The sequence below is a fragment of the Mauremys reevesii genome, linkage group 4 (assembly GCF_016161935.1).
Source record: "Mauremys reevesii isolate NIE-2019 linkage group 4, ASM1616193v1, whole genome shotgun sequence".
Taxonomy (NCBI): domain Eukaryota; kingdom Metazoa; phylum Chordata; order Testudines; family Geoemydidae; genus Mauremys; species Mauremys reevesii.
In genome coordinates, this window is record NC_052626.1 from 22,137,851 (window position 1) to 22,164,609 (window position 26,759).

General features: G+C 46.8%; 1 protein-coding gene across 2 annotated transcripts in view; it reads right to left on the reverse strand.

The window, feature by feature from the left end:
• Positions 1-26,196, reverse strand: part of LOC120403790 (cytoplasmic dynein 1 heavy chain 1-like) — a 90,140-nt gene extending 63,944 nt beyond the window's left edge. For both annotated transcript variants that reach the window (XM_039535446.1, XM_039535448.1), the window contains exons 1-10: positions 25,736-26,196; positions 18,412-18,499; positions 17,679-17,852; positions 17,207-17,462; positions 12,156-12,342; positions 11,683-11,954; positions 10,919-11,146; positions 8,771-9,847; positions 5,812-5,991; positions 4,976-5,125 (exon numbers count right to left, since the gene is read on the reverse strand). In XM_039535446.1, coding sequence (XP_039391380.1) covers positions 4,976-5,125; positions 5,812-5,991; positions 8,771-9,847; positions 10,919-11,146; positions 11,683-11,954; positions 12,156-12,342; positions 17,207-17,462; positions 17,679-17,852; positions 18,412-18,499; positions 25,736-26,006 — 2,883 coding nt within the window. In that variant the 5' untranslated portion in view covers positions 26,007-26,196. The remainder of the gene's footprint in view (positions 1-4,975; positions 5,126-5,811; positions 5,992-8,770; positions 9,848-10,918; positions 11,147-11,682; positions 11,955-12,155; positions 12,343-17,206; positions 17,463-17,678; positions 17,853-18,411; positions 18,500-25,735) is intronic.
• Positions 26,197-26,759: the final 563 nt, after the last annotated feature.

Here is a 26,759-nt window from a genome sequence, read left to right on the forward strand (position 1 = left end):
GGGTGATTAAAGTCTCCCATGAGAACCAGGGCCTGCGATCTAGTAACTTCTGCTAGTTGCCGGAAGAAAGCCTCGTCACCATGACCCCCCGTTCTCCAACCCAGAAGTAACAGCTACCAGGAAAGTGACCTTAATGGAGAGAAGAGACAGGGGGGAGGTGGCCAGAGGTTCAAAGGGAAATTTAATCAACACCGTGAGGACAAGGTTGAGGTCCCACTGAGGGAACAATGGATTGAAGGGGAGGATCAGTCCATTGGGGGTCCTTCCAAAACCTGGTAGTCAAGGGTGAGTAAAGAGAGTGCCCCTCCACAGGAGGGTAAAAGGTACTGATACCGTTGATGGAGTTGAGAGTGAGGTCTGACGTCTGCAGGGAGAGAAGATAGTCCAAAAGAAGAGGGATGTCCACAACTTCAGGAGCAAGACCCCTCTGTCAGGTCCATGAGGTGAAACACTTCCACTTGGCCCTATAGGACTGCCTCGAGGACAGCATTGTTTGAGGAGTTCCAGAAAAGCTGGCTGTGGAAGCAGGGGGATATGATGACACGTGGAGAAGAAGGGAAACCAGAACTGGCAAGGTCAGAAGAGGGTAATCAGAGTGACCGTTATTCTCTCCCATCTGATCTTGTGTAGGACACGTGGCAGAAGCTTTAGGGGGGGAAACACATAATTGATCTGGTCCGACCTGCAGAGGATTAGGGCATCATCTTGGGAAAGGTCACTGAGCCCCTCACTCTACCAGAGGAATACTGGGTGCATCTGCTGTTGGCGTGGGAGGCAAAGAGGTCCCTGGTCAGAATCCCACAGCGGTTAAAAATGTTGGTGACCACGGTGTCGTGGAGCTCCCATTCGTGATCGATCATGAATTTCCTGCTGAAAGAGTTCGCAATTATATTTTGAGTTCGGGGAAGGTATGCTGCCGACAACGGGATCTTTGAGGAATGCACCAATCCCAAAGATTAACTGCCTCCGCACAAAGCATATGTGACCTCATGCCCCCTTGTTTGTTGATTTAGTAAACAGTGATAGTGTTTGACATGATGAGAACATGACAGGAATGAATTAAAGTGAGAAATGTGTGACATGCTCTCCGCACCACCCAAAAGTTCTAGGATGTTGATGGGCATCCAGGATTCCCGAGCAGTCCAAGACTCCTGAGTCATGTGCTCACCCATGTGGTCACCCCATCTGAAAAGTAACACATCTGTGATGGTAGTCATGCTTGGAGGATGGAAGGAATGGTATTCCAGTTCAGACCTGGCCTGGATCCATCCACCACTAGAGGGAGGAGAGAAGCTCTTGGGGAACTGTCAGTAGAAGTCCATGATGTAGTTCATGGGAGATTAGATCCTTTGGAGCCACAGCTGTAGGCAACAAAAGTGGAGACAAGCTAAAGCAGTAATGTATGCACAAGTCACCATGTGTCCAAAAAGAGAAAGGCAAGTCCTGGCCAGAACAGGAGGACTGGAAATTGCAGTGGAAATCAGCTCCTGTAGGGCCTGGAACCTGTCCTCCGGGAGGTGGGCACGTGCTGATGTTGCATTGATACAGGCTCCAATGAATTCTAGGGACTGTGTGGGATCCAGTTGATTTTCTGATGTTTACACTCACCGTCAGGGAGGAGTGAAATGTAAGCAGCATAGAGGTCAAGGAACGACCCTCCCCTTTGGCTGCTAGCAGCACAATCAAATCCTCAAGGGAATATAGAGACTCCTTGGCAGTGGAGGTGGTCCATTGCTCCTGAGAAAACTTTGGTGAAGACTTGTGAAGCAGTGGTGAGTCCAAAAGGTAGAATGTCTGTGGATAGGACGGATATCCATGTGGAAGTAAGCATCCTGGATATAGAGAGCCGTAAACTACATGCCTCTTTCTAACAAAGGAAAGATGGCTGCTAGGGTGACCATATGAAACTTTGGCTTGCGTATGAAACGGTTGAGATGATGGCGATTTAAGATCAGTCTCCACATGCCCCTCTTGGGGACTAGAAAATAGGTGGAATAGAACCCTGCACCCTGATAGGTCATAGGAAAAGGTTCTATCCCTCTGCTTTGCAGGAGAGAGTCCACTTCTAGGCCAAGTAAGACTTGCACTTGGTTGCTGGTGCACAGATACCCAGTGATTGCAGAGCCGCTCTGGAGTCTTGGAGGGAATGGAGGGAATCATCTGCCTTCTGACTGAAGAGATGAGACACATCGAAAGGGAGGTCCTCTATGGTGTTCTCGAATTCCCTTGGGAAACCTGACGAATGCAGCCATGAGTCCCTCCACACAACGATCCCCAAAGTCATAGTGTGCGAAGTAGTGTCTGCCACGTCCACCGTGGCCTGAAGCATTGTCCTTCAACTAGTTTCCCTTCCTGTAGGATAGCCTGGAAGCAGGCTTGATCCTGCTGGGGAAGTTTGTCTGCAAAGTCCCATCAACTTGCCATAGGTAAGGAAGTCGTATTTAGCAAATGGAGCCAAGTAATTGGAGATGTTAAATTGGAGTCTGGCAGAAAAGAATACCTTCTGACACAAAATGTCCAGTCGCTTGCCCCCATTATCTGCTGGGGTGGAGCATCAGCATTGCTGCTGGGCCTGCTCTGTCACTGCCTGTATGATGAGCAAATTGAATGGGGGATAAGAGAACAGAAAAATCAGACCCCTTTGCAGGTACACAGTACCTCTTCTCTGCCCCCTTGTGGGTAGGTGTGCACGTGGCTGGAGTGTGCCAGACAGTCCAGGCCAGTTGAAGAACAGCATCACTTATTGGTAGAGCCAATCTGGCAAGTATCAAGGTGTGTAAGAGAGATATCAGACAGCTGGTGCTGTTTTTCTGTACAATGGAATGCGGAGGGTATTAGCCACCATATGTAACAGTTCTTGGAACTGACAATAGCCATCTGGGGGCAAGGAGGGAGACAAAAACACTACAGCATGTGGAGATGAAGGGAACTACTCTGGTTCCAGCAGTACTGTCAGAGTTGGACTAAGAGGCGCATCTTCCAATATTGGTTCAGAATGCCTACTCGATGACGGTCAAAGAGGTGAGGAACTTCTCTTGAGTGGAGTGGGAAGGTTCCAAAGGCAGATACCGAGGCCACAACACCCAGTACGGCCAACCAGGCAGATCCGTTGTTGTGGAGGGCCCCAAAGAGCAGGGTACCAATGGTTCCGTTGCTGGGGAAAGGGAAGGTACTGCCACTGAGTTGGTGGAACCTTAGGGAAGTGATATTGGTTATGGGAGGGGAAGATCCTGCACTCTGTCCAGATCCTCCAATGCCAAAAAATCAAAGCCCAATTGGAATGGCGGTGCCCTCAGAACTGGTGGATCTGCAGGAGCCATAGGGGAGTGGGTGGGAACATGACCTGAAGGAGGAAAGGCTAATGTAGGGGAGCGTACCCCTCAGAGGAAAACAGCACTTGAAGACATGGAGACCTCACCTCCTCCAAGGCAAAGAGGTCAAGAGGCTCAGGGGCTGACTCAAGTCTCCATGGTGCCCGTGGTACATGATCTGCAGTTGGAACTGGAGACAGAAAGGGAGACTGCCTCGGTACCAAAGGTTCCCTTGACTTCAGCAAAGCAAGGGCGTATGTGAAGACCAGCAGACACTATTACTTTCAAAATCTCCAACTCCTCACACGTGGCACCTGCATATAACCCCCAGGGGAATAAAAATTGGGACCATAACTCAAAGAACTTGCATTATATAGCAATATGTCCCACTAGAGTATTTTTATTTCTACTCAAGGTTCTGTATTCTTATTTTAAACAAAAAGCATAATGAGTATGTGTCATAGGTCTCACCCCCACTTAGACCTGTTGGGTTCCAAAATGGGGACCGCATGGACTCCCCTAAACTAAAATCCTAGTTTAGATCTGGTAAAAGCTGCCACCACCCAATAATGTACGTGTATTGGGACACAGTCCTTCCCCAAAATCCTTGGGGATCCCAAGAGCCCCAAATCCATGGAGTTCTTACACCTAGGAGAAATAAACCATTTCCCCCTGCTTCCTCCCCCCTCCCTTTTCCTAGGAGAGATACCGGGATCCAACTACAGAGGGATGCCTTCCTTTTCCCTCCTCCCCTTTCCCTGAGAATTTACCCAAGGAAAGATCAACCAAGTCCTTAACAGAAAAGATTTATTAAAGAATAAAAAGAAAGTAACTGTCTCTGTAATACCAAGATAGAACAATACCCAGGGTCTAAACTTATCAATTTTTGGAGAGAATTCCCCCTCCCTTCTTTCTCAGTAAAAGCAACAACAGTACAGAATTAAAGAAATTCTATAGCAAAACACAGAATTGCAAATACAGAAATAAAAGTATAAGAATACTAGTTCCTTGCTAATACTCACTAGCTTGAATAGAAGAATTTATTGCAGAAACCTGGGAGGACTTGATTAAGATGTCTGTACTCCCTTAACTCCCAAGAGAGACTCTCTAAAAACAAAGAACAGAAAAAAAAACTTCCCTCCACAGGGATTTGAAAATATCTTGTCCCTGATTGGTCCTCTGGTCAGGTGTTCACAGGTACTGCTTGTTAACCCTTTACAGGTAAAAAACAAACCTTAACCCTTAACTAACTGTATATGACAGTATGTAACAGGGTACTGGCTAGGAGAAACAAGCCAGGCCCCTGTTAGCCCTGTTCCAGGGGAAGAAGGGTAATAGTTGGGCTGGCTGAGGGGCCACACCCTAATTACCAGACTGGATCCATCTTCAGGCCTGGGTAGCCAGCCTGCCCTATAAATCTGGCTAAGAGACAGGAAGCAGGGGATACAGGAAAGGGAGGGGCGTGGGCTCTAGATCCTTGCTGGCTGGGAAGTTAGCAGTCTCCCAGAGTGTTGGTCTCTGTAAATACCTGTAAAAAAGTGGTGGTGGGAACAGACACAAACAATAAAAGGACATGGGTGCTGCACTTCAGTTGGTCTCTGACAATACGTCTGTGGAGGGGCTGGGAGAAGGCACCGCTACAGAGTAACAGCCAGATATCTTACTTTGATCTTTGGCTCCCCACCAGGCTTGTGACTGACTTGAGGCGCATCTGTATCCATGTCAACTTCTGCTTTATCATCAGCTTGTCCAAGAAGAACTTGGGTCCAAGCTCTCAGCCCAGCCTGTAGACGGACTCCTAGTATTCGTTCAATCTAAGGGAGGAAGAAGCCATATTGAAAACAAATACAAAGAAATCTGGCAGAAAGACACTTATATCATGTGTTCGCTCCATAAGATTCCCCCATTGTCAAGAAATCCCTGAAACTCAGATACAGAAGGACTCAAAGGATGGAATTTCAGCCTTACACCTTAGAACAGGAGGGTTTTTTTGTTTGTTTTTTTTAAACAAACACTTTTAAAGCAAAGGAAGTTTATGTCAACATGTTAGACTACAGTTTAGAGTATTTAAAATTTATGTTTTAGGAAAGGACCTAAATATCAGATTTACTGCCATGTTATCCTAACACAGACAACTTCACCTTAGCATTATGATTAGTATTGTCCGTATTAAGGTGCTGACATGCACCCACATATGAAAACCTGTTCCCTACCCTGCTATATTCAACTATCCATTAAGCCTTTAGCTATTATCCTGTCAGCTGAAGAGCTAGCAAGTCTCCATTAATTCCAGTCATCAGTAGCTAAGCACTTTTATCTCTCTGCCTAAGAGCCTGCCAGATGTCCTAAAGGGCATTTGGAAGAGATCTTCAAGGAACTGGCAAATAGATTGGAAATTTTCACTCTAGGTCACTTGAGAGTGGTAGACCACATTGTTAGTGACAAATTACTTTGCCACATAACCCCTTTGAAGGCTGTGCACTTTGAGTGAAGGACCTACCTCCATATCCAACTTATTGACCCAGATGGGCAAATTGGAATAGGAATGAAGATTCAAGTCATCCACAGCTTTTTGAACTCTGTTCAAGATTTCTGAAAAAGTCTTATGATCATACATGCAGGTTTCCAAGGATCGAACTTCCAGGTCTATTTTTTCTTCAATAATGAGCAGATCATCCACCTAAGGGAAAATTTAATTTTAGTACTTTGCTGATACCAGTTGGCTATGTTGATGGAAGTGATAAAACATCCCTCTCTCACAAACAGAGCGACATCCATTCTTGTGAGGGAGCAAGTCATTACTCTATTTTCATTCACTGAAACTTACTGAAGTCTCTGGGAACTTGCCTGATAATGGAGATGTCAGAATTTGGCTAATTCCCTTAATCGAAAAGGGAGATACTTAGGCCTGGTCTACACTAAGCGTTTAAACCGGTTTTAGGAGCGTAAAACCAATTTAACGCCACACCCGTCCACACTGAGAGGCCCTTTATATCGATATAAAGGGCTCTTTAAATCGATTTCTGTACTCCTCCCTAACGAGAGGAGTAGCGCTAGTATCGGAATTACTATATCGGATTAGGGTTAGTGTGGCCGCAGATCGACGGTATTGGCCTCCGGGTCGTATCCCACAGAGCACCACTGACCGCTCTGAACAGCAATCTGAACTCGGATGCAGTGGCCAGGTAGACAGGAAAAGCCCCGTGAACTTTTGAATATTTCCTGTTTGCCCAGCGTGGAGCTCCGATCAGCATGTGTGGCGATGCAGTTAAAAATCAAAATAAAGAAAGAGCTCCAGCATGGACCATGCAGATGTGATTGCTGTAAGGGCAGGCAAATCTGTTCTATCAGCGCTCCGTTACAGAAGACGAAATTCAAATTCATTTTTAAAAAATCTCCAGACAGACGCCATAGCAGGGACTCAGAGCACTGCTGCGTGACAAGCGTAACGGAAAGCCAAAGAATCAAATGGACGCTCATGGACTGGAGGACTCAAGCTATCCCACAGTTCCTGCAGTCTCCGAAAAGCATTTGCATTCTTGGCTGAGCTCCAAATGCTTCTAGGGTCAAACACAGTGTCCGCGGTGGGTCAGGGCATAGCTCGGCAATTTACATACCCCCCCACCCACCCCCAGAAGTGAAAGGGAAAACAATCCTCTCTTGACTCTTTTACATGTCACCCTATCTTTACTGAATGCTGCAGATAGACGTGATGCTGCAGCACTCAACACCAACATCCTTGCTCCCCCCACACCATGGGTGGCTGATGGTACAATAAGACTGATATCCATTGTCATCATCAGCCTATTGGCACATGGGGCAGTGCAAAAGGACTGGTAACCATGCCGACTAGCATCAGTGAGGTCAATCAAGGGCGCCTGCTCCTAATTTTTCCTGGTAGATGGTGCAGTATGGCTGGTAACCGTCTTCATCATAGCAACAGGGGGCTGAGCTCCATCAGCCCCCACCCTTCATGTGTAAAGAAAAGATTCAATTGCCCCTGGACTAGCAGCGGGATGCTGGGCTCCTCTTCTCCACACTGCTTACTGTCCTGTCTGGACTATCATAGCAGCTGGAGGCTGCCTTCCACTCATTTCTCACTAACAAGTCACTGTGTCTTATTCCTGCATTCTTTATTACTTCATCACACAAGTGGGGGGACAATGCTACGGTAGCCCAGGAAGGCTGGGGGAAGAACGGAATCAACAGGTGGGGTTGTTGCAGGAGCACCCTCTGTGAATAGCATACAGCTCATAATTTCTGCAGGATCTGACACAGAGCAGCTGTGCTCTCTGGTTCTATGATACACTGGTTCTCTAGTACACTTGCCCCATATTCTAGGCAGGACTGATTCTATTTTTAGATACCATAAAGGAGGGATTGACTCAGGGAGTCATTCCCAATTTTGGCTTTTGCGTCCCTGGCTGATCTCAGCCAGGGGCACTTATGACAGCAGCAAATGGTGCAGTGCAAAAGGACTGGTAACCATGATCATCTTATTACCAATTTATGGTATGGTAGATGGTACAGTATGGCTGGTAACCATCTCTGCTGTCATGCAAAAGCAAAAGCATGCTGCTGTGTAGCGCTGCTGAATCGCCTCTGTCAGTGACATCTAGTACACATACGGTGACAGTCACAAAAGGCAAAACAGGCTCCATGATTGCCATGCTATGGCATCTGCCAGGACAATCCAGGGAAAAAAGGCGCGAAATGCTTGTCTGCCGTTGCTTTCCCAGAGGAAGGAGTGACTGACGACATTTACCCAGAACCACCCGCGACAATGATTTTTGCCCCATCAGGCACTGGGATCTCAACCCGGAAATTCCAAGGGGTGGGGGAGGCTGCGGGAACTATGGGATAGCTACGGGATAGCTACCCACAGTGCAACGCTTCAGAAATCGACGCTAGCCTCGGACCGTGGACGCACACCACCGATTTAATGTGTTTAGTGTGGCCGCGCACACTCGATTTTATACAATCTGTTTTGCTAAACCGGTTTATGTAAATTCGGAATAATCCCGTAGTGTAGACGTACCCTGAGAAACATGCATGCAGGGTTTTAAAAGGCAACTGATGCTATACTAGAATATAAAGCACCAATACAAAGTGTGTTCATGTTATAATCAGTAACTAAAAAGTTTCAGTAGCTACTTTACTCAATTAGCATTTTTTGTAATATATGTTTTCTCTGCCAGCCCTCAAAGAAAACATTTGCCACATTACCAGGTAATAATCTGAGAGCATACATCTTGTCAATTGTTTCTCTATTCAGCACTTTATACAATACTGTAAGAATTGTGGAAACTAAGCAATAGTTGCATACAGTTAGATTACTTTCCAATAGGAAGACAGCTGTTGTCCTGAATAGTATACAATCCAAAACTAAAATATTTTGTTGATGATAAACTCAACTGCCAGTCTCACTTGGAAAAAAGAACATAATCAGTAGAACAAACCTTTTCTTGGAAGCTGAAGACAGTCTCTGCTAGGCGTTGTACATAGGGATCAAGTTTGTATGACTCCCACACCAGGGTGATACCTTCTCCAATCAAAGCCTGCACTTCCTTCTTTAGACCGGCTACCAGCAGAGAAATAGTGTTACGCTCTTCCACCTTCTCACAGGTCCGTTCATACGTACGGACACTTTCAATCAGAGAAATAGCAAAAGGATAGAGTTGGTTTGCTTGGTGAGCTTTGTTGACAATTGCAAGTGGAACACGAAATCCGAACCACTTAAGGTTGCGTACTTCTTTGGAGAGTGTAATTATTTCAGGGAGAAAGTTGACTTTTAGTTTGAGGACATTTCCAGTTCGGCCTCTAACACGAGTGCTTTCAATAGTGAAGATACGACCACACACACCAAGGTTGCGCTGCTGAACCCTCCTTGCCCAGTCATCAAATATTTCTTGAGTGTTGAGCTTCATACGGAAGCTGTCACCATCTTGCTTCAGCTTCTGGCCTTCAACATGGTTCTCCCATCCTTTGCCAAGCACATCTTCAACACGCTTCATGTAGGCTGTGAGCTGTCGATCAATCTGTTTGGCCCAGATTATAGACCCAGACACAGGAGGCAAGTCACGAACATGACTCATTTTGCAAGCCTGACTTTGTGGATATTGTACCTTGAATTTGTCATGAAGAGACTCGATATCATCTTTTACACGCTGGATCAATTGTGTTTGATATTCACGAATAGCACCCCGAATGTGAGGTCTGACAAACAAAGCATTGAATCGGGAGAAGATCCTGAACATTTCATTAGCATTCTTTGCTGTACCAAGCTGGTCTCGTAGACGAGCAGTTATTCTTGTTTCAACCCTATCAATTCTTTCATCATACCGTTTCATTGCTGCCTCCCAGGCTTCCGCACCTTCTTTGGAAACATCTAAGCCATCTACTTCTTTAACGTTCTCATAAGCAAGATTTATGTCTTTAATAGCATTAGCGTCTGCAGAATCAAAAAGGACTTCTGCTACCTTCATATCCTGGGGTTCAGGTACATCTCCTTGATTCTGCTGAGCAACAGCAGTGACCTGCATAAAGTCACATAGTTTAGTTAAGTCTACAAGACTTACTGATCTAATGATTTCTTTGTGTCATATACATGTTGAGAGTTACACATTTTACGTACACACTAAAAAGCCATATGCAATTAATTTTTTGCACTGTACTTACAGTTGACTAAATCCTTTGGAACCTAACAGTGCTAATATGGCTTTTGTAAGGGATTAGTCTGCAAATGAGACGAGGAGAGTATACCTTCTGCTGCACAATGTTTAGCAATAATGAGAGATTCTCCGCTTTAAACTTGTGCTGTGGTTATTTGCCATATTCAAAAATCAAGAAATCCAAACTTAAAGTTATTGTATGCAGTATCCATTTTTTCCCCATCACATGGAAAAACAAGCCAGCATTAGAGTGCTTTTGTTCATGGATTTAAGTATGTACACTTTAGCCTTATTACTAGCAAAAAGTGGAAGAATGTAATACCATTCTCATTACGCAAACTGAAAATGATTAACTATCTTTCACTACTGTCAGGGTATAAACACTGAATAATTTAAGAGGACTGCTACTTTTGGAAAACTAAAGACTATTTAAAAACATGCCCTCAAGGCCTGAAAATAAATCCCCAGATTCTTTTTCCATTTGAAGAGAGATTATACAGAGAAAAAGCATTGCTGTTTGCATGAATACAAAAGTGATCAGTTACAGATTGAACTAGTACTGGTAAGTTTCTAATGTAGCTGAAAATGGGTCTTTACCACTATGTCACAGATGCAAAACTTTGAAATAACTGTTTAACTTGCTACAGATCCAGCAGAGGAGCTCGCAGCTATGCAAGTGATTGTATATTCCTTTCCATGGTGGATTTAGAATGCTTCTAAGAGTTCTACCCAAATCCTAATGGTTGTGTTTTGCACCTGTGGTTCCTTTAGTCAGCTGTTTGCAGGGGAACACAAGTAATTTTGCTTTTGTGAGTTCATGCATTTAATGTGACTGGCTTGTGTCTGCATGTAGACTTTGATAAAGAGATGGGAAACTGCTATATCTTTACCAGATGTATAGGCAGTTGCCCTTATTCAAAAGGAGTGGAACACTACCTGAGGTCTTAGGACTCTCACAATAACTGCTCTCAGCTGCTCATGCTGGCGCCTGAACTTCCTCATTTGATCAAGACGAGCTTGCAGTTTCCTGTGAGCAGGATTGATACGCCACACCATCTTCAAATTCTCTTCTCTCTTTCTCTTCACAATGTCTCTCAGCAACACTTGTAGTTTCTCATACTCATCATCCCAAGTTTGGAAGACTTCAAAACATGCAACCATAACCTGAAAGTTTAAGAACGTAAACTTGTTTGACTTTCAAACGACACGCTCTTATATCTGCATTCAGTGTGTTACGTTAGCTATTACTGCATTTGACACCCTAAACCAGGGGCGGCCAACCTGTGGCTCCGGAGCCACATGCGGCTCCTTCAGAAGAGAATATGCGGCTCCTTGTATAGGCACTGACTCCGGGGATGGAGCTACAGGTGCCAACTTTCCAATGGGCTGGGGGGTGCTCACTGCTCAACCCCTGGCTCTACCACAGGCCCTGCCCCCACTCCACCCCTTCCCGTCCCCTCCCCTGAGCCTGGAGTGCCCTCGCTCCCCCTCAAGAGCCTCGTGCACGCCACAAAACAGCAGATCGGGAGGTGTGGGGAAGCAATGATTGGCAGGACTGCTGGTGGGTGCGAGGCGCTCAGAGCAGGCGGGGGGAGTTGACGGTGGGCTGCTGACATATTACTGTGGCTCTTTCACAATGTACATTGGTAAATTCTGGCTCCTTCTCAGGCTCAGGTTGGCCACCCCTGCCCTAGACGTACCTTTTCAAACTCTTCATAGGCAACATGCATCAGTTTTCTGGTTCCCAATACTTTAAGTAGCTGAGAACTCAGGTCTCTTGAAATGGCTTCCACTAGACGCAGTGCCCTTTGAATGGGGTACTTTGTATTTCTGATTTTTCTCAGATGGGTGAATATTGCCACGAGTGCCTGTCTTATTTTGTCCAGTTCAGTAGCAGACAACAAGTCATTCAAAGGAAAGTCTTTCATCAGTGGATTGTAGTCATTTACTGTTTCCAGTGCCTGTTTTAGACCTAAACACAATACAAGAGAGTTAAAATTTAATTGATCTCATTGTGTCAATTCCATCTGCCCAATTGAAAGACAATAGTTTTCACTTCATACAAGGTGAAGCTTTTTTATTGTCATGTTAACGTTTAATTAGCGTAACTATCACAAGAGCTAAACTTCCACAGAAACTGCTCATAAATCTACAGCACATTGAAATTTCTTACCTGTGTCTGTGTCAAAGCTGACAGTAGCATGAAAACGTTTGCCATGTTTCAAGATATCTAGCGTCAGGAGGACTTCTGGGCTTTCACGCTTCTCCTGAATGCGGTACAGAGCACGTTCCAAGTTCAGCCAGAAACTAATTTCCTGTAAAGCCGTGCCTGAGGCAGGATCTCGATCCAGTTTGGTCACCTTAAAGACATAAATGAAATGTTGAAGAAAGTGACATGCTTTTGTTGTGTAACTGTTAATTGTTTTGCACTTCTATTAAAAAACTGCCTCCACACAACTTTACTAGTTCAACATGCCAAAACGGAAAGATCTAGTCTACACTAGCCCACTGCAAGCAATTCACCAAGAACTGTAATAGTGGACGTTGCATGCAGTAGCTACACACAAAAAGTATAAGTTACAAAATGTTCCTAGGATAAAAGAAGAGCCAAATTAAAGTGTTTTCACAGGTGAGCAAACATATTTCTTTACCCTTCTGGAGGTACACTGGAGAAGGTGCAAAGCTGTTGTTGCCGCTGCCAAGTGGAAGTGACCCCGTATCTACTTGGGGTAGACTGAACTCGTTTAGACATAGGAGTTGTGGTTGCTTTAGAAAACAAAACAAGTGTAGTTGGTACCTTATCTTCATTTGGTTTTAGTCACCATGAGTTATGCAGAAGGGCACTGACCAAAGCCCCAACATAAGCCATGCTCATTGGGGAACCTGCTGGCTGTACTAAATGAGTCCTAGAATCCAATGATTGCAGGAGCAATTATTGAGGGCAGGGATAGCTCAGTGGTTTGAGCATTGGCCTGCTAAACCCAGGGTTGTGAGTTCAATCCTTGAGGAGGCCACTTAGAGATCTAGGGCAAAAATTGGTCCTGCTAGTGAAGGCAGGGGGGCTGGACTCAACTCAATGACCTTTCAAGGTCCCTTCTAGTTCTAGGAGATTGGTATACCTCTAATTATTACCTTCAGCTGGCAATAAAATGAAAGGAGGAAGCTGTAGCCTCATCCTTTGCCTCATGTAGGAACAGTGAGAATTTGGCCATGAGAAAGTAAATAGCCAGTATTTCATCCTTATTTAGATGATGCCTGTGTGTGTTGCACCAAGTGGGGTGCATGCATCCTATGAAATCTTAATGTATTGCAAACTTATACCTTAAGGACAGAGCAGCCAGCATTGCTTATTTCTGTCTCCATTATAGCACAAATTATTTCTAGCACTAAAAAAAATAAAATAAAAACTTAACACATTTCAAGTTAACTGTACAGTAGCCTCTTCAAAATTTATCTTCACCACAACTAGAACAACCCCACTCCCTCTTGGCAGATAGGTATTATGCCCAGAGAAGTGAGCCAACTCAGGCAAGGGAGTCAGTGGCTTCTTCTTGTAACTCAGGTAGTCTCAGGTTGCCTAGTTCCCGGCCTTCACTGTTTATTTCCCAGCAGAGAGAGGTTGCCAAGGACACCTGCTTGCTTTCTCTTCACAGGCTGAGAACAGAGTGATCATCAGTACATAGTACCGCACAGGTCTAAGCAAGCTTACTTCACTCTTAAGGCAAAAATCCCTGGAGAGAAACCACTTAAAAATAAAGTACTATAAAGCTTATCAGGAACCTAAACCCTAACTCGGACTGTCAGCAGCAGTCCTTCAACCCCTGCACAACCTAGGGGAGTCCATCTGGTTATCAGCTCATCACAGCTTCTCTCAGAACTAGCACACAGCCTCTAGGGGACTCAGTAAGCAAGTCCTCCCCTAAGAAGGGAGGGATAGCTTAGTGGTTTGAGCACTGGCCTGATAAACCCAGAGTTGTGAGTTCAATCCTTCAGGGGGGCTATTTAGGGAACTGGGGTAAAAATCTGGGGATTGGTCCTGCTTTGAGCAGGGGGTTGGACTTAAATGACCTCCTGAGGTCCCTTTCAACCCTGATATTCTATGACTGAGGCCCTCATGGACAGAGGTCCTGTCCACTAGCAGGATCAGGACGTCATCCTGGGTCAATTTGAACTCATGCTATTCATCCAGATGTCTTCTCTGAAACTTCTCTTTGCTAGTCTCTCGAGAATCCGGTTTGAACTATATCGAGGACAGGCATGTGGCTTCAAAGGGTTGATAACCAGAGGAATTACATTACTCCTCCCCTCCTAGTGGAAACCCCCTTAATCTTAAAACTTCATGATCAGGTTCCCCATCAGGGGGTCAGACACAGATGGGACTAGAGCTGAGTCCAAAGGAGCAAGAGGACTGTGAGAGACAGCAAAAGCCTGAGAAAGAGCTGCAGGAGAAGCAGCAGCAGCACAAACTGGCAGTGGTGGAGCAGAGAGGCATAGGGGACTTCCCATGGGTGAGTGGGGATAGACCCCAGGGTGCCAGTTCCACTGGGAACCTTGATACTAAATTGCTGCCCCTGGTTAAGGGGGAGAATGTGGATGCCCACCTCACTGCCTTGGAGCAGGCTGGCAATTTGAATGAGGGGGGCCCTGCAGAAAAACCCTGGTATCTAGCTCCCATGCTGGGTCCCAAGGCCATAGATGCCAGAAGGGTGGGGTGGGGGACAGGCTTCCACTCCTGACCCCAACCTAATATGTCTGCATGGAGTCTCATGGGCTACCTCAGACCCCCAGTGGAAGTGGACGGTGATGGACAATGGGGAGACATTCCTGGGGTGGCACGACCCTGGGACAGAGAGAACTGTTGTCAGGCCCCAGATGGTGCAGCCCCACCAGATGCTGAGGGGTTGTGTGATGTCGGTGAAGGTCCCAGGGATGAAGCCCCTCACGCTGCCTAGGGCCCAGATCCCTGTGCAGACACAGGAGGGGTTGGGCTGGCTGGTAGTTGGGGTTCTCCAAGATATCGGCTGTGAGGTCCTGTTGGGGGATGACTGTCTCTCTTTGAGACAGGATCCAGGCCCTGCTCCTGTAATGGCTGAAAATTTGAATATGAATCCAGGGAAACAATTAGCTAAGATGGAAATGGTCAGTGAAAATGCAAATGACCTTGCTGGCAGGGGGGAGGAGCTGCTAGGCTCAGGATACCTGCCTGCCTGCAACCAGGCCCCTGGGGCTGAGTGGGACAGGGAGATGATCCCCCCCCCCCCCGCACACCGGATAGGGGGCTCACGCTGGCTCTGATGCTGTGACCAAAGCAGCAAGCTTGCTGCTTACCCCTGTTGGGACAGCAAAGGCAGCACTGAGCATGGTGGGAGCTGAGACCTCATCTGAGTGAGGGGACACACAAGCAGGGCAGATTGGCTGTCAACCAGGTTTGCCTTGTCCAGACGTGCTGCTGGGAAGTGATTCCACAGCAGGGAGGGAGCTACCAGGAACAGGGCTCAGTGGGGCTGTGAGCCCAGGCCCACCCAGTGAGAGGGAACAGGTCCCACTCCCTTCCCCAGCAGCTAAATTCCAGACTGAGCTGCAGAATGATCCCTCCTCGGAGAAGCTGAGAGTGCTGGGTTGCCCCAAGGAGGCAGGACTGACAGTAAAAGCTGGACGGGAGAGGTGGCATACCTGGGCCACAAGGTGGGGAGCAGCTGCCCAAGCCCAGAGCTGACCAAGTCAAGGTGGGGGCTCTTAACTAAGAGAGTCCAAATCCAGCCCACCAGACTGGAGCACTGGACGAAGACCCAATCCCAGTCTGAACCCCAGGGGTACTGGAATGGCAAAAGGGCATCGGCTGCATAAGCCTTCCCACATGCCGCCTGTGAGTGCCATCGACCACACCTGACCTACAGGAGGGTGTGAATGGAAGGGCCTGTGTAACTCCCACCAAGGAATGGGAGAGATGCTGGAGCATCCATGGGAACATTGGTGGGTTCGAACTTCCCCAGGTCACCAGCCAAAGTGATCCTGCTCAGTTTGGTCTTGAAGCGGGGAGAGACATGACAAAGTGGGAATGTTCTTAATGTTTTCTCTGAATACTGTGTGGGTGCCTCAGTTTCCCCTATGCAGTTGTTAAGTATCTAGGTGGTGGGATAAGGGTGTGTGATTGTCACAGAGTCTTAGAGGGCTAGTGTGACGCTGTCTGCACAGAGAATGACCGATGCCCTGTCTCCTCGCAATGATGGCCTGGGCCCCTCCTCTGCAAAGGTGCCAACTGAAGGTGTTGGAGAACAAAGAGATCAGGGGACCTCCTGGCCCAGGAAAGAGACAAAGGCCAGAGGAGGGGCTGGAGAGTTTCAGTTTGAAGCTGGCTGGGGAAATGGAAGGGGGCCAGATAGGGCTCTGGCCTCCCTGGGCCCAAGATGGACCTCACTTGGGAGTCCTGTTCTCTGTACCTACAAGCTCTGTTTTAGACTGTGTTCCTGTTGTCTGATAAACCTTCTGTTTTACTGGCTGGCTGAGAGTCACGTCTGACAGCGGAGTTGAGGTGCAGGGCCCTCTAGCTTCCCCAGGAGCCCCGCCTATGCAGACTCGCTGTGGGAAGCACACGGTGTGAGAAGGGGATGCTGAATGCTCTGAGGTCAGACACAGGAAGGTTGAAGCTGTGTAAGCTTCTTGCCCTGGAGACAGTATGCTCACAGAGAGGAAGCTCCCCCAGAGTCCTGACTGGCTTTGTATGGAGTAGTTCCAGAGCATCACCCGGTGACTCCCTGACAGTTCAGAACTTTACATGGAGCAGAGTTGAGTTACTGGGGGAGTAACACTATGGAAATACAAAGTAAGCTGCCACCCTCACCAAAGCAAAGCATGGGAGCTACTGTGGGGCAGAACTTTTATACATGCTAGTAAACATTTTCCCAGACCTGCTCTACTCAGTACCAGCCTTCTGCACCAATCCCTTTAAAGGTTTTTTAAAATTACTACCTGAAAAGAAAGACACAAAATTACCCAGAATTTTATTAGTAACAATTTACTTAAAAGGCAAAGCACGTGAGCCAGGTTCTCAACTGTGCACTGGTGTAGCTCAATTTACTCTGGCTGAGAAGCTGGCCCTAAGTTTAGAGTAAGATTTTACAATACAGTTAAGAGGCCAACAGCAAAAGAGGAGGTTTTCACACCCTTAAAGAATGACACAGGAGTTTCTACAGCGTAGTCTGACATTTGGTTCTGCAATTTTACCTTTTGTATTTCTCTAATCCATCGGTTAACTCCAGACTGTAGCTGGTTGAGAAAAGTTGGGTCCTCAACTTTGTCACCAAAGTCAGTAATCTTTGGCTTTTCTCCACGCTCATAACATTGCTTGGCAACATTAGTAATAATTGGATGAATTGGCAAACTGATCTCTGGAATTTCAATATTCTGCTGCAAGTGCAGCAGTCCCATTTCAAGTTCTGCAATTTTTTTCTCAACTGATGGAGCCATTTTATCACCATCCCTAGGGGGGGGAAAAATCATCAAATGAAAAGCTAGACCAACAGCATACATAAATTACATGCACGTGTGTTCATGTAACTTAAATTACATCCCCAACAGCTTTAAATTGAAATTAACAGGAAAATTAGGTGTTTCAAGTTTTACCTCAGCCCCACATTCTTTTCGGTCCATTTTTCATTAGTACTGAAAATTTATTATTTGCATTTAACAGTATTACCTGTCTGCTTTGCCAGACTCTCTGATATAGGACTTAAAAAAGGGAGCAACAGCATTGCTAATGAAAGAATGCAATGTTTCATAAGGAGAATCTTCACTAAGAGTAAGCACTCTCAGTTGGGAGGACACTGGTTTGTCAGCATCGATCACTGATGTACGCTTAATGAACGCCAAACTGTGGAGCAAAGAAAAAAGTTAGTTAACCATAAGACATTTAATTCCAGAATACAGTAAATAACAGTAGCTCTAGTACAACACAAGATTAGGTGGTGTATATCAGATGTTACATGCCAATGTGCTTTACCGGGTTCAGTTTTGAAAGTGTGAGAGAAAAACTTGTGCTAATACTTTAAAACTATTACCAGTAGCTGAATGTATTAGGTTTTTATATTCATGCATTTTAGACTTTCAATAAATTAAAAGCAATCAAGTCTATACTCATGGTAATTGAAAGCACACCTTTTTCTGTTGTAAGATTGCTTTTTAAATATTTTAGCTTCACAGAGACAAATGTGTGCTAGAGCTAGACATTGACAAGAGACAAATATGCAAGCGTATGAGAGAGAGCGCGAGAGCGCGCTGTTGTGAAGCTGTATGTCTGCAGAGCACTTTGAACATCAAAAGCACTATATAAACTCTACATATTACTATGTGTGTGTTAGCATAAGGACTATAGGACTAGCTTTTCCCAGTCCTAAAACATTCATATCAGATTTCAGTAAGACTGCACTTACCTGTTTGACTTCAGCCCATAACGAATGTCAGTATTAATGCTATAGGATAGGAATTCTCTTTCCTCTTCTCCTTCATCACCCACATCCTCTGCAAACAGAGTTTGATATATTAAAAACCTCTAACACACACTTAAAAGCCTATTAACCCATCCCTCTCCACCCCATCTACCTCACACCTACTTGTGCAGGAGCTCATTTGTACCCATTTCTCATCTAGGTTTGAAACTTTACACAAAGTACTGTGTGCCATACAGCTCAAGTTGTATTTTTAGGGGTTTGAGAGACTACCTATAATAACCGGATAAGATGAAAACTGGTGAAGCCTTGTTACTTAACTTGAGAACTGTACAATCAATCTCTGATTTTTAATCAGCATTTCCAAGGCAACTAAATTAAAATCATACCAAGAATGATATCATTTGTTGTCAGCAGAATTGGATAAAACATACCAAAATATCTTTTCATTGGTACTAACCATAACTTACAACCCAGAAACACATGACTCCTCAAGAGACAGGTTTTTATGGCTTTATTACAAGAGGTTAGTTACTTCAGGACCACTACTGCATCCCCTTTTTCTAGGCTGCCTCCTGTATGAATGGCTGTAGTGAAAGCAAATTACAAGCCAACTCCTTACATGCTGATTTCCAGAGATATATTGCAGAGTTTCCTCACAATACAAAGCCTGTGTTATGGCTTTTTAAAAATACACAAAGTTTTGTTATCTCAGTATGCTTAAAGACCTGAAAGAACGTGCCACAAGATCGTCAGTTCAATTCCTTTTCATAACTTGCCGGGATATTTTTCAAAGACTTGAAATTATATTAAGGAAAAGAGGAGATTAAAAATACGAAGTGTAAGAGAGAAAATGACTGTTTCCTTAACTGAGCTAGTGAGTCACAAGGCAATGTAATCGCTGTGCATGCTTAGGGTGACCAGACAGCAAATGTGAAAAATCTGGATAGGGGTGGGGGGGGGTAACAGGAGCCTATATAAGACCACCCAAAAATCTGGACTGTCCCTATAAAATTGGAACAGCTGGTCACCCTATGCATGCTGGCACTTCTGCAGTGAAACCACTGCAATGCAGCACAAAGCTATCTCCATCTGAGGAAGACTCACCCAAGTGAGAAAATGAACGGGAGCATTACTCTCCTGTTCTCCCAATGCCTCCAAAAGAAACTACCCGAGTTTTATTTTGTTTTACTGTAGCACCTAAAGCCCATGGACTAGTAGTAGCCCATTGTGGTAGGTGCCCTCAATGTCCAGGTGAAACCAACCACCTAACAGCATACAATTTATGTTTGAGAAGATTTAACTGGTGAATCTTCGGGATCTGAAATCTGGCTCTTGTTCTGAGAGTTGATAGTAATCAGCACCTGGTGCTTTACATTTTCAAGTCACAGTAGAAAAGTCAATGCTAAACATTTTAACTTTGTAACAAAGCAAGAGCACTAGAACTATACCCACTGAGCTTAAAGGTATTTAACCTCCTTCCTACTGTATAAATTGTGTAAAAGTGCTGATAATCCAGCAGCATATTTCCAGAACTAAGTTCTATTACACCAGGTGCTGCTGACAGTCAGCACAGCTCTAGCGAGCTCATCAGTACTATATTTCCAGCACACTTTTTCAGAATGTTTTTAATCATCTTTTAAAAATTCAACATACGAGTGGTCAGGCTAATAATTTTTAGTGGCTGAAGCTGACCAAGAGTGTCCATAAAAGTCACGTGGGTCATTTAAAAAAATATTAAAATCGTTTCTAGAATGTGGTATTTTAAAGTTGCAGTAGAGGTGCACCTTTGTCTGGTTCCTCTATACCAGGGGTGGCCAACCTGTGGCTCTGGAGCCACATGCAGCTCTTCAGAAGTTAATATGCAGCTCCTTGTACAGGCACTGACTCCAGGGCTGGAGCTACAGGCGCCACCTCTCCAATGTGCCAGGGGGTGCTCACTGCTCAACCCCTGCCCCAGGCCCTGCCCCCAGCCCACCCCCTCTCCTGAGCATGTGTGCCCTCGCTCCTCCCATTCCCCCTCCAAACCTCCTGCACAGCAGCTGATCGGGAGGTGCAGAGAGGGATGGGGAGGCACTGATTAGTGGGGCTGCCAGTGGGTGGGAGGCACTGGGAGCTCATGTGGTGCTGCTGATGTATTACTGTGGCTCTTTGGCAATGTACATTGGTAAATTCTGGCTCCTTCTCAGGCTCAGGTTGGCCACCCTTGCTCTATACAAAGAAAGCATCTGAGGTGATGGTATGTCTACACTACAATTAAAAATGACCCAAGCCCCTTGTGCCTGAGTGAAGGGGCTGTTTAACTGTGGTGCAGACAGACTTGGTCAGACTGAGCTCCGGGACTCTCCCACCTCGCAGGCTGGAGCCTGAATGTCTAAGTAGCACTTTAGCCACAGTCAGCTGGCACAGGCCAGGCACTGGTGTCTAATTACAGTACAGACATACCCTGAGGGAACAACAGTCCTTTGCAGACCCCAAAAGATCAAACCTATTCCTGATCCAGACACTCCATACATTTCAGAGACATGCTATCCCAACTAAAAACATATTTCACTTTTGGTGTTTACAACCCAAATGCTATCACAAAACACTTATGCACACAAATACCCACATGCACAACATGACTTGTTGCAAGCCTGAAGTGAACGATCAGATGGATCAAGCTCCGATTAAAAAGAAGCTCCAGAGGAACAGCTTGCCATTTGACTCCTCTGCCCTTCCTTAAAGAGATTCTTCTGCTAGCGAAGGAACATTAATCCTGCTGAAGACTTGTTTGAGATCTGTTTTTGTAGGGGATGGAGGCGGGGTGGGGGGGGGAGAGCAGGGCCAAACAAATTTGCCAGAAGTCTTCTAGTGGATATCCTATGGCTTGGAGCAGGGGCCTAAAGTTCCTATGAAATGATGGCAAGAAGAGGTCCCTCAGCCTGCTGTGTCTCTTGACAGGTGTTGGGGCTACAAGGGAACATGGCAGTCAAAGCTTGACACACTAGTTATTACAAACCAGATCAGAAATTTTATTGCAAGTAATGCAAATGTTTTCCTAGGGCATCCAAAAAGAGGCTGGACTGGATAGCGTGCTGATGTAAAGGGTAGCAACGGGAGAAGTGTGCTTAGAGAGTGGATCGAGGGCTCAAAATCAAATGACTTGGGCTCTGAGACTGTGCCGCAGATTGCATTACAGTATAGACGTACTTCATGTGTCTCATAAGTGGGGCAACTGGAGTTTGAGCACAATTGGCTTATTTGTGTGCGTGTCTGTCTGTGTTTTTAAGGACTTTGACTTCCCACTCTCACTCCACTTCTCCACCCAAACTATAGCAAATAAGTTTTGTCAGGGGCTAGAAATACCAGACCACCTAATTAACTGTCAAGGATTTGATATCTGTTATTACATCCCCATATCTGAAACTAATGTAGCTTATATTCCTCCCTATGAGCAATTCACCCATAAAAAAGTTACTAGATGATATACGGGGGTGGCGGGGGGAATAATGTAAATACCTAACATAGAAAAGTACACAAGCCAGGTTTTGAAACATTTATTCCATTTTAACTGAATTTGTTAGTCTCTAAGGTGCCACAAGTACTCCTCCTTCTTTTTACTGGTGTTAATATAGCTCAGTTGCTAAGCATTCTTGCCTCTAGGCTAACACCACTGGCTCATACACACTGCTTAAACAGCACTGCAGTACTTTGCAACACTGTGGCAGGTGCAGTCCTTCAGAAGAAATTATAGGGTGATTCCTTACGCCAGCATCTGTGAACTAGCCACATAGAAACGAATGATCCTTTGATACTTCTCAAATTGAGCAACATCATGTCCTTATCTTTTCAAGTTAGGTACCAGGCACAACGGCTCTTGTATTTACCTACATAAGACCTTTGAGCCACCATCTACATATTACTGTATAAAGAACTTTGGGGTGATACGTGGCACAACACAGCAATAAAGTCAGATGCTGTTGTGAAGGAGGTCCAAGTTCAAGGCTTCCAACCACTCCAGTGCTGCAAAGCCAAGATAGAAACTCGACAAAACAGTAAATGCATAGTGCAGGGGTGGCCAACCTGTGGCTCCAGAGCCACATGCGGCTCCTCAGAAGTTAATATGTGTCTCCTTGTATAGGCACCAACTCCGGGGCTGAAGCTACACGTGCCAACTTTCTAACGTGCCAGGGGGTGCTCACTGCTTAACCCCTGGCTCTGCCACAGGCCTTGTCCCCACTTCACCCCTTCCCACCCACTCCCCCTGAGCCTGCCGTGCCTTCGCTCCTCCCTCTCCCCCCAGAGCCTCCTGCACGCTATGAAACAGTTGACTGGGAGGGAGGGGGAGGCACTGACAGGCAGGACTGCCAGTGGGCAGGAGGCACTAGGAATGGGGGGGGGGGAGTTGATGGGGGGCTGCTGATGTACTACTGTGGCTCTTTGACACTGTACATTGGTAAATTCTGGCTCCTTCTCAGGTTGGCCACCCCTGGCATAATTCATGGGAATGTTTTATCTTGACTTTGATTTCAGCCACAGTTCAGATAAGGCAATGTCCACACATGTCTTTTTTCAAAGACCAGTGTTGATTTCTTGATCTCGGTAATTTAAAACTGAAATACCAATTTCTGGCAATTTTCTCATCCCACAGCACAGACATGTTCGTAGCCCCTGTATAGGTTTTGGGTTAGCTATCAGGACCAAGGCTATGGCACATTCCCTCCCTGTGGGAATGGACAAGGGTGTTGCTGGGTGGGTTACAGCATTTCTTCTCTCTACTGCAGTACAGGAGCTTACAGGGGGAGCCAGTTCCAGCCCTGCAGAGAAGGGTGGGGGGGGAAATCAAGGAATTGTTGATGGGGCTGCCACCCCTCTCCCTGTTGCAATAGGGTGATACTGGGTACACCATACTGTGCATGTGGGGTCAGCATCTCCCCTGGGGGACGGGGTGTAGATACAGCGAAAGGCCACAGGCCCGCCCCTCACTCTGCTTGGTCTACACTATGCGTTTAAACTGATTTTAGGAGCGTTAAACCGATTTAACACCACACCCGTCCACACTAAGAGGCCCTTTATATCGATATAAAGGGCTCTTTAAACCAGTTTCTGTACTCCTCCCCAACGAGAGGAGTAGCGCTAATATCGATATTACCACATTAGATTAGGGTTAGTGTGGCCGCAAATTGACGGTATTGGCCTCCGGGCGGTATCCCACAGTGCACCACTGTGACCGCTCTGGACAGCAATCAGAACTCGGATGCAGTGGCCAGGTAGACAGGAAAAGCCCTGCGAACTTTTGAATATCATTTCCTGCTTGCCCAGCATGAAGCTCTGATCAGCACGGGTGGCGATGCAGTCCCAAATCCAAAAAGAGCTCCAGCATGGACCGTACGGATGTGATCGCTGTATGGGCAGACAAATCTGTTCTATCAGAGCTCCGTTACAGAAGATGAAATTCCAAAGCATTTTAAAAAAAATCTCCAGACAGAGGCCACAGCAGGGACTCAGCACACTGCTGCGTGACAAGCGTAACGGAAAGCCAAAGAATCAAATGGACGCTCATGGAGGGAGGGAGGGGGGACTGAGGACTCAAGCTATCCCACAGTTCCTGCAGTCTCCGAAAAGCATTTGCATTCTTGGCTGAGCTCCCAATGCCTGTAGGGTCAAACACATTGTCCGGGGTAGTTCAGGGCATAGCTAGTCAATTTACCCCCCCCATCCACCCCCAGAAGGAAAAGGGAAAAAAATCGTCTCTTGACTCTTTTAAATGTCACCCTAGGTCTACTGAATGCTGCTGGCAGATGTGATGCTATGGCAGTGAACTGTAGCATCCTCACCCCCCCCCTCCTTGGTGGCTGGTGGTACAATATGACTGATATCCATTGTCATCATCAGCCTTGTGGCAGATGGTACAGTACAGAAGGACTGGTATCCGTCCTCATCATCAGCCCATGAGTGCTCCTGGCTGGCCTCCCGGTCATTCCCAGTAGATGGTACAGAACGGCTGGTAACCATATTCATCATGGCAACAGGGGGCTGAGCTCCATCAGCCCTCGCCCTTCATGTGTAAAGAAAAGATTCTGTACTGCCTGGACTATCATAGCAGCGGGATGCTGGGCTCCTCTCCCCCACACTGCTTAATGTCCTGTCTGGACTATCATAGCAGCTGGAGGCTGCCTTCCCCTCATTTTATCTCAGTAACAAGTCGCTGTTTCTTATTCCTGCATTCTTTATTACTTCATCACACAAATGGGGGGACACTGCAACGGTAGCCCAGGAAGGCTGGGGGAGGAGGGAAGCAACAGGTGGGGTTGTTGCAGGGGCACCCTCTGTGAATGGCATGCAGCTCATCATTTCTGCAGGATCTGACACGGAGCGGCTGTGCTCTCTGGTTCTCTGATACACTGGTTCTCTAGTACACTTGCCCCATATTCTAGGCAGGACTGATTCTATTTTTAGATACCATAAAGGAGGGATTGACTCGGGGAGTCATTCCCATTTTTGTCTTTTGCGCCCCCGGCCGATCTCAGCCAGGGGCACCCATGACAGCAGCAGACAGTACAGTACAGAAGGACTGGTAACCATCATCTCATTGCCAATTTACAATGGCATGGTAGATGGTACAGTATGGCTGATAACCATCTCTGCTATCATGCAAAAGCAAATGAATGCTGCTGTGTAGCGCTGCTGAATTGCCTCTGTCAGCGGCATCTAGTACACATATGGTGACAGTGACAAAAGGCAAAACAGGCTCCATGGTTGCCATGATATGGCGTCTGCCAGGGCAATCCAGGGAAAAAGGGTGCGAAATGATTGTCTGCCATTGTTTCCCCGGAGGAAGAAATGAGTGACTGACGACATTTACCCAGAACCACCTGCGACAATGATTTTTGCCCCATCAGGCACTGGGATCTCAACCCAGAATTCCAAGGGGCGGGGGAGGCTGCGGGAACTATGGGATCGCTACGGAATAGCTACCCACAGTGCAACGCTCCAGAAATCGATGCTAGCCTCGGACCGTGGACGCACACCACCGAATTAATGTGCTTCGTGTGGCCGCGTGTACTCGATTTTATACAATCTGTTTTACTAAACCAGTTTATGATTATTCAGAATAATCCCGTAGCGTACACGTACCCTGTGTGTGCATGTGGGGAGTCACAGGCTCACCCAGTCCTATCACAGGGAGCGGGGGAACAAAGGTCACCGCGCCGCATAAAGCGGCAGCTGCCCCCAGCTCGGCAGCTGTCACCTGCAGCGGAGGGAGGCTCCACCCAACCCAACCCCGGTTCCCCCGCAGCGGCTCGGCGCCCGGCCCGGCTCTCACCCTTGAGCGTGGAGCGCTCCACCAGCACCGTGTGCACCTGCGGGTCGGAGAGGAACTTGCGCATCTGCTCCAGGGCGCCCTTCTCCTCCAGCGCCGCCTCGAGCGCGGCCGGCACCTCCCCGCCGTCCTCCAGCAGCAGCGGCACCAGCTTGCGCAGGTGCTTCTGCAGCACCGAGACATCGGCCACATTCTGCACCGCCGAGCCCGGCACCTCCAGGCCGCCCTCCTCGCCGGGACCGCCGCCGGGACCTCCGCCGCCCGCGTCCGACATCCCGAGACCGCCACACACCGCCCAGAACGGGCTCCTGAGCCGCCGCCTAGCGCTACTGAGCCAGTCGCATCCACCGCCCCGCCGGGTAACCACCTCCCTTCCCCGCCCCCCGCCGCGGGGCCGCCTGGGAAGTGCAGTCCGCACAGCCCAGAACCCCACGACAGAGCCGAAGAAAAGGACTACACGTCCCAGCGTGCACATCTTTTTCATTCTGGTCATAGTAATGGGTGGGAGATTAGAATTTGCAGCCGGACTGATACATGTTCATGGGAGTGTGTGAGGCTGGGTAGCCCTGCCAGTTCTCGCTGATTTGAAGGGGGAGCGCTGACCGTTTACATTGTGAGGTTTTTAGTTTTATTTGTTCTTGACAGTACTAACCAAGCAGCTGTAAGTGCAGTTGCCAAGAGTGTGTGTGTGTGGGGGGGGAGCGGGAATTTTATCCTGCCATCAGGTCCATGTGAGCGAACCTTGTGACCATATGGGATGCAATTGACTTCAGCAGGGTGTCATGTGGGTAAAAAGTTACATCCCTTCTGGTCCTATTGCGGCATATGGCAGGTTGGGCTAAATTCCACTCTCAGTTATGCTGATGTAACTGGTGTAACAGAGCAGAATGGCCTCTTAGCTAATTGTTCCAAAGAGAAAAAAAATGTTATATGTAAAAAAAGCCAAATTAGGGGACAGTAAAAATGAAATTTATAAAACGATCATATGAAAATCTGACATCTACTCAGGGGCGGCTCTAGGTATTTT